Source organism: Bubalus kerabau, chromosome 8 (genome assembly GCF_029407905.1).
Source record: "Bubalus kerabau isolate K-KA32 ecotype Philippines breed swamp buffalo chromosome 8, PCC_UOA_SB_1v2, whole genome shotgun sequence".
In the NCBI taxonomy this organism is placed as follows: Eukaryota; Metazoa; Chordata; class Mammalia; order Artiodactyla; family Bovidae; genus Bubalus; species Bubalus kerabau.
Window position 1 is genome coordinate 11,194,540 of NC_073631.1, and position 16,546 is coordinate 11,211,085.

The window sequence follows — 16,546 nt, forward strand, 5'->3', positions numbered from 1 at the left end:
GGAATCTTCCTGAAGCAGGGATCAAACCCATTTCTCTTATGTCTCCTGCATTGGCAGGTGGGTTCTTTACCACCTATTGCCACCTGGGAAGCCCTATCCTACAAGTATTTGGCAGCTAATTCCTTTACAATTTCCCAGAAAGTGCATTTTGTTACTAGCTGATTACATAGACTACAGTATGGATGGCACTTAAAACCACTTGTTTTTAGTTTTGTTTTAGGAGATTGTTTTTTAAAAACTATGTCAATTAGGATTCTTTTGGCAAGTACATAGTGTAAAGATAGTCCTTTTTTTTTAATAAACAGAGTATTGGAAAGCCTAGTGGATCACCTTTTTTGTTATCAAAATGGAAATATTTATGATGATCCAATATGAACGTAAACAGAGAAGACCATCAGTCGCTTCTTAATTGTATTTCTTATGAAACTTTTGCTCTTGAATTCTTGATTTCTCTGTTCTCTGTGATTCCTGTCCCTTTAGGTTGGGTCTGTTCTGTAATTAGCAAAAGTACACGTCTGTCTTTAGGCAACAACGTAATCTCTGTGGCCATATGTGCCGAAGCAGTGTAATTACAGTGTAGTAATAATTGGACCCCGTGACTGTTTCTGTTTTAATTATTTGAAATCATCTTATCTTTCTATTCCTTAAAGCATGTTATTGAGTGAATCACTAGATACCATGTTTATATCATTTCCATGGAATTAAATATATGTTCATTAAATTTACATTAAAAAATTCTGCTTCCTTTTATAACATTCTGAATAGGGTTTTTTCTCTGTCTCAAGCATCAGTTCAGACCTGAGGAAATCAAATATTATTTAGAAAACGGTTCTTTACATTCCGCTTAATTTCTAGAACAAAGATTGGATTATAGATCTTTCTGGCTAAGGAACTCTGGGTTGACATAATAGGTTGTTAAAAATTTTCAGATTTAGTTTGTGCATTAGGAATTTCCATACATGTATGCAAATTCTGTTTCAATAGTTTGATAGAAAATTTAGTGATGGGTACCCATTTTCAAGAAATACAAGTACTTGGCAGACTGTATGTAGAAAGTGGCATTGGACTGTGTTTGTATTTTAACTTTTCTCTCCCTGTTTTTCCAGCTGTTTTTATTTCAGTTGCTGCGAGGGCTGTCCTACATCCACCAGCGCTATATTTTGCACAGAGACCTGAAGCCACAGAACCTTCTGATCAGTGACACGGGGGAGTTGAAGCTGGCAGATTTTGGTAGGAAAGCAGTTAATTACCAGTCTGTTTTGTCACACTGTGAGAGTGCCAGGCATATGGCGGCCTTGCGTTCATTTAGGTGCACGTCTTCTATCGTTATAGATCCTGGTAACATTTTTTCAGGAGTGAAGAAATTTTTTTTATGATCAACATCGTGCTTGATGGATTTTTTAAAAAGTCTACATTGCTTATTAAAGTCTTAAATAAGCACAAATCACATTTCATATATTTCCAAAGTTGAAGTCAGTATAATTTTGAATATAAAATACTTTGAAAGAAATCTTTTTTTTTTAATTAGGAAAATGTCAAACGCATTCTTAAGTAGGATACCTTAAGGGGTCTCCCTTACTCTTGATCCCGCTTCAACAATTATTGTCAAACCTGAATTTTAAACCTCTGGACAGTTTCAGAGCATCATAAAATACATTCAGTAGTGTTTGTTGTCAGAAATCTAAGGGCATTGTTAACCTTTCCAAAAATGACTGTTGTTTCAAAAATTCTAAAGGAAGACACTGATGCCAATTTAAAAGTGGAGGTCCTGGCCCAGCCGCATTGTAAGTCATCCCTCCCTGAAAGGTTTTGAGATTGGCCTCTTCCAGCTTAGAAGCTGTCCTCCAACACTGACTTGAGTGCCCAAAGGGGCACAGAACTGCTGTGTCCTGCTTGTTGGTCTGATGTGTCTGCACTGCCCGCGCTCTCTGTCACACCGGTGTGCAGAGTTGATTCCCAGCATCGGGAATGCTGATGGCAGCATGATCTGTTGACATTGCATTGCCTCAATTATTTTTGGATACATATTCTGATTAGAAATTTGTTCCATTAAGAGTGGAATGGAAATATTACCCTTGGGACGTAAGGACGCATGAGATTGAGATACGGGCTTTTCCAGAATATGATTATCTTTTCCCACTCCACCAACCCCCCCGAGAAATAAAAGAGAGCAGGAAATGTTTATTGCTTATTTCAAGGTTAGGAGAGTGTTCAGTATGTTTGGAATTAATCTACTCTTGCATTTTGTATATTCTTTTCTTCTAAAATGGAAACAAAAGTTAACATCATTGGTGATATATTGCAGGACATTTTTTGTTCTTTTCTTATTTGTGAAAATTATGAAACTGTGTGTGTGTATGTGAGCTAGAAAGTTGTTTGTTGTCAAGTTTTAGCATCAGAATAATACTAGGTGGCTAGATGTAAAGTGTTTCAGTTCAGGGTAGAAAATGATGATGAGAGAAGAGGTGTGGAGGAGAGAAGATTTGCAGTTCCTCAAATTCAAGGTTATTATGTTCACCATGAACATATTTTTTTAGTTTGTTGATATTAGTATTAAACTAATAAGAATTCATAGTGATTTTCTTCTGTTATCTTAATATATAGTATAAGGTATATATTTGCATAATTTATTGTATTGAACATTTAATTTTGCTGAACGTGGTTTTCTTTTGTATATTTATAGAACGCATTTTTTTATTAACTTTATTTTGTCTGTATAACTAAGGGAATAATAGGATTGTATCTAAGTGCTTACTAGGGATTATTTTTTAATTTTATGATGACTTTTTTATTATAATGGGTAAATTCATGTTAAAGGATTCTTACGAATCTTTAAAACTGACATTTTGTAATAGATTCAGAAATAAATTGCAATGTAATTTTAACCAACTTAGAAAACTTTTTAGAATAGGAGAAAAATCTAGAGAGTATGAACTACTCTGAGATTACAAATGTTAACATTTTTATTGTATATTTTCCCACTGTTTCTCCTCATTCTTTCTTTTTCTTCTTCCATTTATTATGTAATCCTCAAAAGAAGAAACCCACACTGTTTTGTAAGCAGTTTTCACTTAGGAATATGTCATGGACATTTTCTCATCTTATTCAATATGAAAAAACCATTTGTTACAATGTAGATTTTCCCTTAATGGCCACAACCTAGGCCTTTTACTCAGTCCCCCATCGCCGAACGTTTTGGTTCTTTCTGATCGTCATGGTTATGTGCCATCCCTGTGTTGAATGTCCTTGCAGAGCAAGCTGGCTATACTCCAGCTGCAGTGCTGAGTGTTTTAAAGTGTTTGACCAGAGTGCTCTGCAGAAAGGTTGAACCTCAGTGTCACAGACGGAGTCTTCTTGCCTGGAACACAGACTTGGCATGCATCCTGTGCACGGAGTGTAATGAGCGAGACTCACTCACCAAATGACAATTTCCTCCAATTAATTGTGCATCATTTTTGTCTTTTAATTGAAGACATGCAATTAACTGTGATTTACTGCGCTTGGGCACGTGTCTGGGTCTCAGATGAAGGCAGTACAGTGGAAGCCGTGGAGGAGCTAGACAGTCAAAATGGGACGGTTCCAGGCAGCAGAACAATTAGAAACACCGGGTCTTAATTCAGTTTGATGTGTCAAGAGCTATAGCACTGGTCCCTTTGTCCTACCTTTTTCTCTCATGTGAAAAACACCATCAGATTCTGATGAGAAGAGACAGAAGGAATCTGTACAAGCATAATTCTTGTATTGTTAATGCTATTTTTATTAGAGAAAATATATGGGAGGGGGGACAAACACTAAAATTTACTGAGTTTATTGTGTGTGCCAGACCCTTAGAAATTCTTATTTAATTGTCTCATAAACCTAGGAAGTTATTCTAACCTACAGTTTTGAGAGAGCCAAGAAATTCAGAGAGGGTTAGAAATTTGCCCAAGCTTGACTGTATGAGGGGAGCTGCTCTCATACAAAATTCCACAAAACTGGAATTCAGATGCTTGATCCATATCTTTCAAATTCAGGTGGCCCAGGGTCTTCATATTTATTTACATAGATATTTTACCTTATAAAACTGCCTAATCTTCCAATAAATTATTGATCATCACATGTGTTTATATTTGTATATCAGTACTATTATTAACCAATGGCAAATTATTAACCATTATATGTGCTTTCTACATACAACAAATATGACACTCATGCTATGAATATAGATTGCACTAAACCCCCCCCCCCAAAAATGCATCACATAATTTAGTGAACATTTTGTCATTTGTAGTGAGAAGTAGTAATTCAGTAGTGAGTGATTTCAACCTTAGTCCTTTGGAGCTTTTACCTACTGGACAAAGTAAGCCAGAAGATAATTTACCTGCTGGACAAAGTACCCAGATGATAATTTATATGTAAACCCATTCAGATTTAAACAGAATGCAGTTCTGAATTCCAGTTGGTCAAAGTACTGTACTATTTTATTTTATTTTATTTTATTTTTAAACTTTACATAACTGTATTAGTTTTGCCAAATATCAAAATGAATCCACTATTTTTCTTGTAAACAAAGTCATATTGAAGCACTTACCTGAGACTTATTTTCTATATGCATTTGGAAATAAGTAAATTATACATGATTTAGAATCACTGTGTTTTCCTAATGCAGAAGTTTGTCCCATCTGTATATAATAAGATAATAAAATTGGGTAGAATAAAGATTCATTTCTAAAAACGGGTTCATCTTTACATTATCTTTGGGAAAAAATATTTCAAACCCCAAATGTGTCCACACATCAGAACCTCTTACTTAGCTTTTCCCATTTCCTGGAACACTGTTCTCCCTGCTTCTCACATGGCTGACTCCTCATCACACAGCTGATAGATCCTATGTTACTTTTTCAAAAAGATCACCTCTTGAGAATTCCCTGGTGGTCCAGTGGTTACGATTCCACATGTTCATTGCTGAGGGTTTGATCCCTGGTCAGGGAACTAAGATCCTGCAAACTATGACATGGCCAAAAAAAATTTTTTTTAAATAAATAAATAAAATATTTTTTTAAAAGGCCACCTATCCAAAATCATCCAGTTCAACTTCTTCAATAGCACTTACAGTGCCCTGAAATAATTTTGTCATTTGTTTATCTGTTAATTTTTGGCTTGTGCTATTCGACTGTAAATCCCATAAGGTCAGGGACTGGGTCTGTCTTGCTCACTCTTATCTCTGCTATGTCTGGAACCTTAGAGGTGCTCAGGAAATACTGCCTGAATGAAGAAACAATATGTGTAACAAAATTGAGTATTAGTGTAAAGACCAAGACCCACCTACATTTCCTAATTTTCGTTTGATTCATTTTAGCAAACCAGCAGTTTACAAATTAATTCTCTCTTCATGAGTCCTGTCCTGGCTGGGCACAGTCGAGAGTGCAGATGGAGTTAGATGACCTCAGTATTGAGAGTGTGGGAGCCTCAGGAGCGTATCGAGGCTCTTACACATCAGCCTTGTATACCTGCTTGGTATTATTATATTTGTAACCTCAGGCTGCAGAAATAAACACTCAGTGAATATAAACATGTACAAAAGATGTATAAGATTTGACGTTCCTACTCTACAGACCTTAAATGATTGATTGTACTATTGTTGAGAGCAAAGCGTGTTGAGCCTTGAATTAAGAGGCTTGACTCTATAAGTAGCTTTTGGCTATAACTGTCTATAACTAGCTTATGACTTCAAGCTAGTTTTCCCCTCTGAGCTTTATACTCCTCAACTAAAAAATAAGTGCATTGAACAGATACTAAGATTCTTCTCAGTGCTGTTTTTTTTTCTTTTTTTTACATTGTACATTTCTGAAATGAATTTATTTTCTAATGATCAGGTATTCACTGGTGGATAAAAATCAGTTGAGTGAATCCCTAATCAGTGCTACACCATCCCTTCCTAGGACCTAATTTTTTATTCTGGTTTCTGGAAATTCAAGTAGATGAGAGCCACACTTTTGTGATATGCGTTGAGATCACATTAAAAGAAAACTGTTGAAGTGTGACAAGTAAATGTATAAACTCACCAAGAAACTAATGTTCATTGGCAGTATGATAGTATGAAAACCAAAAGATATGTTTCCATATAAATGAGATTAAAGCAAAATAGATGAGTCTGTAGAGTAGCAGCTTCTTGCAATTTTTTCAAGAAGATGATGGTGTCACACACATTTTCCAGCCATTCTTCTGCTATTTTACGGGGTCATGGCCTTGCTCTGGGGCGTCCCAGGTGGCTCAGTGGTAAAGATTCCGCCTGCCAATGCAGAAGATGCAGATGTGTGAGTTTGATCCCTGGGTTGAGGAGTTCACCTGGAGGAGGAAATGACAACCCACTCCAATATTCTTGCCTGGAGAATCCCCAAGGACAGAAGAGCCTGGCAGGCTACAGTCCATGGGGTCGCAAAGAGAAGGACACAACTGAGCAACTAAGCTTGCATGCATGCATGCACAGCCTTGCTGCATGGAAAGACAGCTGGGTTAAATTTGCCTCTGAGAAAAAAAAGACCGTGCAAACTCTGTGATACAAGCATTTAAGGTCTTGGATTATTTTACTGGCTTTCCTAACACAGGAACAGAGTTAAACAGTTCTGTGGTTTTAATCAAGTAAAATTACACAGGTCTCTTTCCCACCAGAGGTCTAAAAAATATGACCTTCCTCATGTTGGTAGTTTCCTCCTCCAGGCTGTTCCTTGTCTTGATTTGAGAAAGGAAATTATTATAAATCACATTTTAGATTAATTTGCAGAACACTCCAGAGATGTAACTCTGCAGAGGCCATGGTGAGTGCAGGGTTTGTTTGTAATCTGCCTCTCAGAATTCATGTAGAGAATAGTAGAGAACAGAAAGAAGTCAAGAGTAGTGTCTATCGACTTGATAAAATCTAAAGTCTCTGAATAAGAGCCTGTTAGTCCCCAAATTATAAACTTTTAACTATTTTTTTGTCATTAGCATATACAATTTGGGATTCCCAGATGTTACTAGTGGTAAAGAACCCACTTGCCAATGCAGGAGATGTAAGAGACAGGGGTTCAATCCTGGGGTCACAAAGATCCCCTGGAGAAGAGCATGGCAGCCCACTTCATGCTTTGTCTTTTCTGCCTTGTTTCCATTAGTATGATGATCTCTAAGTCTATCCATGTTGCTTCAAGTGGCATTATTTCATTCTTTTTGGGGCTAATAGTCCACTGTGTAGATATACCATGTCATCTTTATTTATCCATCTGTCGATGGACACTGGGTTGCTTCCATGTCTGGCTATTGTGAATAGTGCTTCTGTGAACATTAGGGAGCATGTGTATTTTCAAATTAGAGTTTTCCCAGGATATATATGCCCAGGAGTGGGATTGCAGGATCGTATGACAACTCTTTTTAACTTTCTGAGGGAACTTCATGCTGTTTTCTATACTGGCTGTACCAGTTTACATTTTTATCAACACTACAGGATAAAAATTAATTTTTAATGGGATAATGATGGTCATTCTGAGTAGTGTGAGCTTGTACCTCATAACAGTTTTGATCTGCCTTTCTCTAATAAGTAACAATGTTGAGCATCTTTTCATGTGCCTGTTGACCATCTGTATGTCTTCTTTGGAGAAATGTCTGTTTAGTTCCTCCACCCATTTTTTGATTGGGTTGTTTGTTTTTGATTGTGCTGTATGAACTCTTTGTATATTTTGGAAATTAACTCCTTGTCAGTCACATCATTTACAAATATTTTCTCCCATTTGGCTTTTCATTTTATTTATGGTTTCCTTTGCAATACAAGAGTTTGTCCATTTGATTAGGTGTTATTTATTTTTGCTTTTATTTCTATTGCCTTGGGAAACTGACCTAAGAAAACACTGGGCAAATTGTGTTGGAGAATGTTTTGCCTGTGTTCTCTTCTAGGAGTTTTATAGTGTGATGCCTTATATTTAAGTCTCTAAATGGACTTTACTTTCAAGAACAATTTTAGATTCACAGTAAAGTTGAATGGAAAGCAGAGAGGATTTCCATATACCTCCTGCACTCACACATGCATAGCCTCTTCCATTATCAACATCCCCCACCAGAGTGTTAACATTTGTTACAATTGATGAACCTACATGAACACAGCAGTATCACCCAAAGTTCATAGTTTACATTAGGGTTCACTCTTGATGTACCTCCTCAGTTTTGACAGATTATAATGCCATGTAATATATTTGCCATTATTATATCATAGAGAAGAGTTTCGCTGCCCTAAAAATTGTCTAAAAACTTAGCTATATTTTTTAAGTTGTAAATGGGAACAGGAGAGAAACTTATATAAAATGCAATTAATAAGCATATTCTCCTCTATATATGAGACATCTCTCTGTTCAATCACCATAAAGCAGATTGAAGCAATGTGGTGAGGGGTTGATTGCTAAGAATGGCAGCTTCAAACTCCATGGAAATGAGAAAATTCAAAAGTGTTAGTTCATTTTTAGCCAAATCATGCATGTGAGGTAACGAGACATCTTAAAATGCAGAACAGACGCTTCAAATAGAGCTGATCATCTCATTCTCTACTCTTGATGGAAACCTGCTGGGCAAAAAGATTTCAATAGGCAAAATATTTTTTGTTCTGTACAATATGAGGGCAGATTTGTTGGCAGCAAGTCAGATAAGGAATGCAGACTGAGTTGAAATACACCAATATGTCTTTTCAAAATCTACATATGAGATGACTGGAACCCTAAGGGTTGGCAGTGATGACCAGAGTGGAAGTATTATGTGATGTCAAGAATAGCACTGTAATGAAATTTAGAATTAGGTAGCACTCGCTTGCCATTTATGGAGAAGGAAATGGCAGCCCACTCCAGTGTTCTTGCCTGGAGAATCCCAGGGACGGGGGAGCCTGGTGGGCTGCCGTCTATGGGGTCGCACAGAGCTGGACACGACTGAAGCGACTTAGCAGCAGCAGCAGCAGCACTTGCTGTTTAAGACGACTGTGATTACACTTGAACATGAGTCTTCATAATCGTTGGGTAAGTGTAGAAGCCATTGATGTCCCTTATTTATGGATCTCCCTTTATCTTCTGCTCTTTGCCTTCCAAGAAGCATTTTAAAATACAGCCAAAGTCAAACTTGACTGATGCATGCATCAATACTCTGATTTATTCTAGTATCGTGGATGACAGTGAGTCATTGCAGGCGAAGGCATATGTTTTCTAAAAATTCACTAGAAGCAAGAAAAGCTTACCATCTACTATGAAAAATCCCAGATATACTGTAAATTCTGTAGGTTAGACATACTTGAAAAATTTGTGATTTTGATTTTTTTGTGTGCTTTAATACTATCAGTTCAATATTGGTTTGCTTTCCTCTTGTTTGCTAAAGATTTTTAAAATGCTGTATGTGTTGGTTTATTGCTTTTGAAATAGTGCACATTCATATTAATATATACAACCCACAACTACACACAGTGATAAAGAGGAAAGAGGCCAGATACAGGAGGGTACAGAAGAGTACATGTTGTAAGATTCTACTTATATAGAAGGCTTCCCTGGTGGCTCGGTTGGTAAAGAATCCACGTGCAATATAGGAGACTGACCTCAGGAGACCCAGATTTGATCCCTGAGAAATCCCAAGGACAAAGGAGCCTGATGGGCTGTAGTCTCTGGGGTCTCAAGAGTCAGACATGACTTAGCAACTAAACCACCACCACTTATATAAAGAATGAAAACAGACAAAAACTAATCAATACTGTTAGATATCAAGACAGGGATTCCCCCTTGGGGGTGAGTAGTGACTGGAAGTAGGGGAGGGCTGAACAAAAGAGGGGTTTCCAGGGGAATATGTACTTTAATAATAATTATTAAGATAACATTCAATGAAGGACACATGTATTTTGGAAAAATAATTCCCTTCTCACCTTGAATGGTTTCTTCCATTACAATAGATAATCATAGAAAGCTCAGGCCTTTTTTGCATTTTAATGAAAGAATAAAGTACTGCTGCTGCTGCTAAGTCGCTTCAGTCGTCTCCGACTCTGTGCGACCCCATAGACGGCAGCCCACCAGCCTCCGCCGTCCCTGGGATTCTCCAGGCAAGAACACTGGAGTGGGTTGCCATTTCTGTCTCCAATGCGTGAAAGTGAAGTCACTCAGTTGTGTCCAACTAGTAGCGACCCCATGGACTGCAGCCTACCAAGCTCCTCCGTCCGTGAGATTTTCTAGGCAAGAGTACTGGAGTGGCTTGCCATTGCCTTCTCCAGAATAAAGTACTAGACAATTAAAAAAATAAAGTACTAGACAATAAAAAAAAATTTTAAATGCAATTGAGAGCTAATTTGCTGAGGAAATTCAGTTACATGTCTGGAAAAGTATGTTCATTTTATCACATACTTTAAATATGGAGGAGGAAATGGCAACCCACTCCAGTGTTCTTGCCTGGAAAATCCCATGGACAGAGAAGCCTGGCGGGCTCCAGTCCATGGAGTCACAAAGAGTCAGACACAGCTGAGCATGCATGCATGTCTGTATGCATAAGATAACCTTGATGTGTGTAGTCAAGGCTGCAGATCTGAGATAGTGTAACCTTTTTCAGAAGTTCAAACTTTAAAAATGGAGCATCTGTCTAGTAAATATCTGTCAAGTTTTTTGACATTCTAATTTTTAATCTGAAAAGATAACTGATATGAAAGGCAAATTGAATTGTTTCTTCTAGTTTTGAAGGAGCAGTGTCAGCTAAAGAAATCAATTGAGTGAAACAACAAACAGCCCATCCTAAGTATGGAGAAAGAGTGCTGAGGACCAGCCCAGAAATTGTGAACTGATGGGTAGTGGGTGAGAGAGGTCAATGAATTGGCTAAATTGAGTGCTCCCAGCAAGAGAATGGGACAACAGGGCATGAGAAAAGTTGGAAGATTCTGAAAAGTTACCAGTAAGCTCTCCACATACTGAAAATAAGTTATGAGCATCTAATGAGAATCACTAATATGAAGATTATAAGAACAATACAAAATAAATATGATATGCAAGTATTTGGTGACAGAATTGGAAGCAGAGTATGGTGTTTTTGTTGAAGTCATCATCTAGCTTTTGACTGAGTGATATCATTGAGAAAGTTTTGTTCTTTTTGTTTTTCAGAATAAAGATAACTCTAAGGGGAAGGCTGAAATAAATCTGTTGTAATTGTATAATTAAAAAGGAAAACCTGACATTCACATTTACAGAAATTTTTTATTTTAGATTTTTCTCTGGATTTTGAAGGAACCCCACATTATCTAGTCCAAACTCCCCTCATTTCAAAATGTATATTCTTTGGCCCAGAGGCAAAAACCCAAGTGAGTATCCTGCCTGTTACTTGGCAAGTGTTGTGTTAAGTTATTATTAATATTGGGCTGCGAGGTGCTCCAACCAGTCCATCCAAAGGAAATCAGTCCTGAATGTTCATTAGAAGGATGATGCCGAAGCTCCAATACTGTGGCCACCTGATGCGAAGAGCTGACTCATTGGAAAAGACCCTTATGTTGGGAAAGGTTGAAGGCAGGAAGAGGAGGGGATGACAGAGGATGAGATGACTGGATGGCACCACTGATTTAATGGACCTGAGTTTGAGCAAACTCTGGGAGATGGTGAAGGACAGGGAGGCCTGGTGTGCTGCAGTCCATGGGGTCGCAAAGAGTCGGACACAACTGAGCGACTAAACCAGGGCAAGTATTATTATAACCAGTGCCTCTACAGCCCTAGTGTAGTTTCCAACAGGCTATTGATAACTTAGCACATGTGTGGATGGTCTTAGCCCCCAGATACATGAGAAGGTACAAGTGCTAACCAGATATCCAGGTCAAAGTAACCTTTGCCAGCCTGGTGACCTGAATTAGCTGAATAGTGAGCCCATTCCATGCTAAACACTGGAACTAGGACATGTGTCTTGAGGAAACTGCAAGAAACAGCACAAAGAACATAGCTCACAGCAGACCCGTAGAAAGGCTTGTTGAAAATATAAATTGGAATAAAGGCTTGGTGATTTATGAATTAGAAGGAACTACTTTCTTTCATTATATTCCTGGGATAAATTAAAGCATTGAGAAGCCCTGTGAACAAACGAAGGCTGAATTGATTTGAACGATGTTCCCCTTTAATAACAACTCAGCAGTTCAGTTCAGTTCAGTCGCTCAGTAATGTCCCACTCTTTGCGACTCTATGAACTGCAGAACGCCAGGCCTCCCTGTCCATCACCAACTTCCGGAGTCCACCCAAACCCATGTCCACTGAGTCGGTGATGCCATCCAGCCATCTCATCCTCTGTCGTCCCCTTCTCCTCCTGCCCCCAATCCCTCCCAGCGTCAGAGTCTTTTCCAATGAGTCAGCTCTGTGCATCAGATGGCCACAGTATTGGAGTTTCAGCTTCAACATCAGTCCTTCCAATGAACACCCAGGACTGATCTCCTTTAGAATGGACTGGTTGGATCTCTTTGCAGTCCAAGGGACTCACAAGAGTCTTCTCCAACACCACAGTTCAAAAGCATCAATTCTTCGGTGCTCAGCTTTCTTCATAGTCCAAATCTCACATCCATACATGACCACTGGAAAAACCATAGCCTTGACTAGATGGACCTTTGTTGGCAAAGTAATGTCTCTGCTTTTTAGTATGCTGTCTAGGTTGGTCTAACTTTCCTTCCAAGGAGCAAGCAGTACTAGGTTAAAAATGCCCTTGATACCACCCCCACCCCCCGCCAGTGGGAGGAGTCTCTTGTTCAAATCTTACCTTTTCCAAAGGCTGGAAAGAAACAGTACACAACTGCAGGGCAGGTGGAGCTGTAATAGAAGTACTAAGTAAAATGTTGGGTTGGAAAGAGAAGACTCTTTCCATGGACATGAATAAACCCACATCAAGTAACAAAATAAAGAAAAATATTCCAGAATGGTTAGGGTGCAGATTCTGGAGTCAGATGCCTGAGTTTGAATCCTGTCCCTGCTGTTTACAAATTGTGAGTTATTCAAGTTCTCTGTGCCTTAATCTATCTGTTTGAAAGTGAAGCTAACGATGGTAATGCTAAATTATAAGAATTAAAGCAGTTGATACTGTAAGTCATTTAAAGACAGTGTGTGGCTTGTAGACGGTTCATATAAATGTCATGTTTATTTATAATCTTTAGAGTTGCTGCTGCTGCTGCTGCTAAGTCACTTCAGTCTTGAGGGTTGAGGATTTTTTAATTAAAAACACTTAAAATTTTTTATTAGATTTTCTTCATATATGTTTTTAAGATATAATTTTCAAATGTTAAATTCCATGTACAGTTGTTACAAAATATTTGCTACATACCCCATCTTCTTTTTTATCCATTTATCTGTTGATGGACATCTAGGCTGCTTCTGTGTTTCAGTTCTAGTGAGGTGGCTGAACCTAGAGCCTGTTATACAGAAGGAGGAAAAACAAATATAGTATATGATGGCATATGTATGGAATCTCTAAAAATGGTGTTGAAGGAACCTGTTTGCAGGCGATGCAGATGTAGAGAATAGACTTGCAGACACAGTGGGGGAGGGCGAGGGTGGGAGGAAAGGAGAGGTGGCGTCAACGCATGTACGCTATCAGGTGTAAGATGGTGTAAGGTGTAAGATGTGCTACCTGCCGTGTAGCACAGGGGCCAGCCTGCCGCTCTGTGATGAGATGGGAGAGCAGGAAGGCAGGGAGGGGAATGTATGCACGGTTATAGCTGATATGTGTTGCTGTATGGCAGAAAGTAACACAGCATTGTAAGAATTAAAAAGAAAAAACATCTTTACTATACACACTGTGTTTGCAGCCAGCCCTACGCCCAGGAGCTTATGTCTCCCCTCTCCTTACAGCCCCCACTGGCAAGCCCTAGTTTGTTCTCTGTACCTATGAGTGTTTCTTTTTTGTTTTGTTCACTAGTTTGTGGTAGTTTTAAAATTCCACATGTCACGTTTAAGTCATATCGTACAGTATGTCTTTCTTTGTCTGACTTAATTCACTTAGCGTAATACCCTCCAACTCCATCCATGTTGATGCAGCTGGCAACATTTCATTCTTTTCTATAGCTGAGTTATATTCCATTGTGTGTGTTTGTGTGAGTATGACATCTGTATCTATTCATCTGTTGATGGACACTTAGGTTGGGTTTAGAGGTTAAGTGTTCAAAATGTGTTTATTTTTAATTTTTTCCCCCTAAAATATACAACATGATTTCTTGCTTTCTTAAACAAGGATGTGATATGGACTGTTATTCACTAGTTCATTCAACAGATTTTTACTGAGTGCCTGCTGCATACTCAGAGGTATGCTTGTGTCTCAGTGCACAGTGGGAAAGCAAGGCGATGTGGTTTTTGCAATCCCACTCTAAGCTTTCCTTACCATTTACAAATTAATATTAAAAATTTCCTGTGGCTTGTATTTCAGATTAAAGAATATCTCTATGACAGTGCCATTCACAATGTCACTATCACTCTATCACAGTGCTTCCCTGAGAAGGGGACTTAGGATAATTTAATAAAAGGGAATTATTGCTGTGATAAGAAATGTTTATCATAGATTTGTAGTACTAGTGCCATTCTTTGAGGAAAAGATTATACTTCATGTTAATTCCTTTAAGAGGTTGAACTTTGTTAATCAACCAAAAATTCACTAGTATTATACATATCTCTTCATAAGCAGCATCTGAGTGCTTCTGTCAAATACTTCATTAGGAGAGACCTGTGAGATGAGAAAATTTTTGCAAATCACAAGAAAAATAAGTCTTAATGAAAAGTATCGTTACACCTTGGTGTACAGTTCAGTAAAGAAATGAGTAAACCCTCGAAATGTCCAGAATGAAGACTACTTCCGTGCAGTGTCACTGTTGGTAGTCTCTTAGAAGATAATCTTGCTGGAGGAATTGCTTTCAGATTGTCATACAATCTTAATGCAAAATGGCATATTGTTTTTTAAGGGTCTTCAGAGGTTTGCTGCTCTGTAAAACAGTGAAAGTAGTTGGTAAGAAAACTATGTGTTACCATTATAAAATGTATTCTGAGACCTGGTGGCAGTTTTCTGAAAGTTAGACTTGATGTCAAAGTTCATTTGACCAGTCTTTTAAAATCTTAAGAGGAAATATAGGCAACAGAAATGTGTGTAAATGAAGGAGTACACTTGTAATTTTCAAAAAGGAGTATGTGTAGATGGTCAAAATTAATGATTTAAGATAATGTTAGTTTCCTTAGCTCATTGAGAAATCAAGTGCATGTATCTTCATTCCAATAAAAATATCAATACCCTACATTTCGTATCAGCCTCAGCTATGATAGCAAACTTAGTCACTTCTTAAATTTTAGGAATTGTTTTTTAGGGTTTTTTGTAAGTGACTTGCCTGTGATCTGCTTTGGATATGGGCCTCTGTCCTGTGCAGAGTTGAAACTGAGGAGGATCATTTTGCCTAGAATAAGAATGTAGAAGTCGCTGCAGACTCCAGAGTCTGAAAGCATTCTTATTTTTTAATATTAAATTTAACATTTGGAAGCATACTGGTAGTTGCATGGGCCTTCCCTGGTGGCTCAGATGGCAACGAATCTGCCTGTGATGTGGGAGCCTGGGTTCAGTCCCTGGGTCAGGAAGATCCGTTGGAGAAGGGAATGGGTACCTGCTCCAGTATTCTTTCCTGGAGAATTCCATGGACAGAGGAGCCTGGCAGGCTACAGTCCTTGGGTCACAAAGAGTCAGACATGACTGAATGACTAATGGTTGAATCACTGAAACATTTTATTTGAAGACCTTGACATTAGATTGCACTTAGGAAATGAAATTGATTCCAATCTCTGTTGTTTCTAATAATAATAATAGCAGCACTTTAAAGTTTCATGAAGTGATTTCATAACTCTTATTTTGTTTTATTCTTATAGTCCTGTGTAGTGGATGGTACAGGTCTCATTACCCTCTTTTAATTATGAGAACATTGATTTGTGCTTGTAATATTAACTCAACCTCTGGGTATCAGAATGACTGATATTTTAACACTGGCGTTTCTGTTGAGTCTATAGACAAAAATAATTTGTCTCGAAATCATTTTACGAGATCATATGACTTTTTTCTATCTTTTAAATAATGGCACAAAGAGCATTCAAGTTGTTCAGATTGTCATTATGATCAGTGATCTTCTAAATATGACAATTATAGATAAATACATTTTGCTATCCAGCTCTTATCAATGGGAATAGGTATACATAAACTGTTTGATATCCCTCTGAGAAAAGGAAAAATTTAATTCAAGTTTAAAATTGGTCTTGAATCATTAAAAGTGAAAGTGATAGTCACTCAGTCTTTTCCAACTCTTTGCAAGCCTGTGGACTATACAGTCCATGGAATTCTCTAGGCCGGAATACTGGAGTGGGTAGCCTTTCCCTTCTCCAGGGGATCTTCCCAACCCAGGGATTAAACCCAGGTCTCCTACATTGCAGGCAGATTCTTTACCAGCTGAGCCACAAGGGAAGCCCAAGATTACTGGAGGGAGTAGCCTATCCCTTCTCCAGGGGATCTTCCTGACCCTGGCATCAAACCAGGGTCTGCTGCATTGCAGGTGGAT

General features: G+C 38.1%; 1 protein-coding gene across 6 annotated transcripts in view; it reads left to right on the forward strand.

The window, feature by feature from the left end:
* The window catches only part of CDK14 (cyclin dependent kinase 14), a 666,835-nt gene that overhangs the window by 321,594 nt on the left and 328,695 nt on the right, over window positions 1–16,546 (forward strand). For all 6 annotated transcript variants that reach the window (XM_055589679.1, XM_055589680.1, XM_055589676.1 and 3 more), the window contains one exon: window positions 1,107–1,230. In XM_055589679.1, the coding sequence (XP_055445654.1) occupies window positions 1,107–1,230 (124 nt within the window). The remainder of the gene's footprint in view (window positions 1–1,106; window positions 1,231–16,546) is intronic.